The sequence below is a fragment of the Corvus kubaryi genome, unplaced genomic scaffold (assembly GCF_017639235.1).
Source record: "Corvus kubaryi isolate FWS band 111438036 unplaced genomic scaffold, C.kubaryi_AGA036_p1.0 37384, whole genome shotgun sequence".
Taxonomy (NCBI): Eukaryota; Metazoa; Chordata; class Aves; order Passeriformes; family Corvidae; genus Corvus; species Corvus kubaryi.
Genome location: NW_024581126.1, coordinates 2,434,223 through 2,435,685, shown reverse-complemented (window position 1 = coordinate 2,435,685; position 1,463 = coordinate 2,434,223). Strand labels below are relative to the sequence as shown.

The 1,463-nt window shown below is 53.0% G+C and overlaps 1 protein-coding gene across 1 annotated transcript in view; it reads right to left on the bottom strand.

Annotated features, from left to right (window-relative positions):
* Positions 1 to 183, bottom strand: part of CUNH11orf91 (chromosome unknown C11orf91 homolog) — a 2,189-nt gene extending 2,006 nt beyond the window's left edge. The window contains exon 1 of the mRNA XM_042035545.1: positions 8 to 183. Coding sequence (XP_041891479.1) covers positions 8 to 52 — 45 coding nt within the window. The 5' untranslated portion in view covers positions 53 to 183. The remainder of the gene's footprint in view (positions 1 to 7) is intronic.
* Positions 184 to 1,463: the final 1,280 nt, after the last annotated feature.

Below are 1,463 nucleotides of genomic sequence, written 5' to 3'. Positions count from 1 at the left end.
GCGCCACGTGCGGGAAGTACAGCGGCGGCCACGACGGGCGTTGCACGGTCATGGTGCACGGTCAGCGCGGCCGCTGCCGGCCGTTGTCCCCGCGGCGCCCCGGGACGGCCCGGCCGAGGCCGGCGGTTGTCCCCGAGGCGTCCCGGGACAGGCCCCGCGGATGTCCCCGAGGCTCCCCGGGACAGGCCCCGCGGTTGTCCCCGAGGCTCCCCGGGACAGGCCCCGCGGATGTCCCCGAGGCGTCCCGGGACAGGCCCCGCGGTTGTCCCCGAGGCTCCCCGGGACAGGCCCCGCGGTTGTCCCCGAGGTTCCCCGGCACAGCCCGGGCTGGGCTCGGCACTGTCCGCTCCGGCCGGAGGCTGCCCCGTTTCTTTTCCTCCCTTGTCGCCTCTCCCCCGTGCCCTCTCCCAGCGCCTTCCCAGTTTTCCTGCGGAAAGGTGTTTTCACCCAGCGGTTTTATTTCTGCGCCGGGAACGTGGTGTTTCAAAGGGTGCGCTGGGCTCTGGAAGCAGCATTGGTTAAAAGAAGTGAAGAAGGCGCTGTCCTAAAAATCTTAACTTTTAAAGGTTTGTCTTCAGGCCGTGTGTGAAATAAGCCAGATACTGATGAGGGAATGGATGTTGGTGATGAAAATAGGGAAAAATCCATGTTCAGGTGGTTGCTCATGGATAGCTAATGCTCTGCATATCTGGTGTTCAGGGTTAGGAGGTTGTGGAGATTTTGACAGGATAGGTGTTTTCCCTACTCCCCCTTTTTTTTTTTTGTTTTGTTTGTATTTGAGGATAAGACCTGTCACTAATACTGATTGATTTCTATTTCTTTAGCCTTATCTCCTTCCATTAAATATGCTACGCCTCCTCCGGCCCTAGGCAGCAAGTGAGGGCACTGCTCATTGCTTCTGTGGAGCTCAGAACAGGCCAAAAAGACCCTCTCGGGCTTCCAGCAGGAGGACTTTTTGGATAGATTTAAGCCGATTTGAGGTATTCTAGACAACCCTAGTAAGAGAGGTGCTGTACCAGTGCTGTTGATAGAGGATTGATGACTGCAGGGGCTGTGGAAGTTAGTCGGGATCAATAAATTTACTTAAAACAACGTGAAAAGCCCACTGCACTACTAATGCAGCCTTGAGTGGACTTCAACAGTACACAGCCCCTAAGGGACTGCTGTGTGCTGTAGAGTAAATTCCATTTTTAAAGCCTTCCCTTGAATAAAAAGAAAAGATTTTCTAGATGCAGAACTTCTGTGTACTTTTAACTGCAGTGCTGTGTGCTGTGAGCCAATACTCATGTGAATGTTTTGAAAGTTAGCAGATCTACAGATGCTAGCTGTCACTAGAGTGACAGTCAGTGTCCTGAAAAGTGGTAGGGATGGTAAAATAGTGGAAAGAGTCACTCAGTATTTTATTTTAATGTGCACTGTTAAGGGAGTGTGCTCTGACTTAGAGTCAATGCATGTTGTGTTAC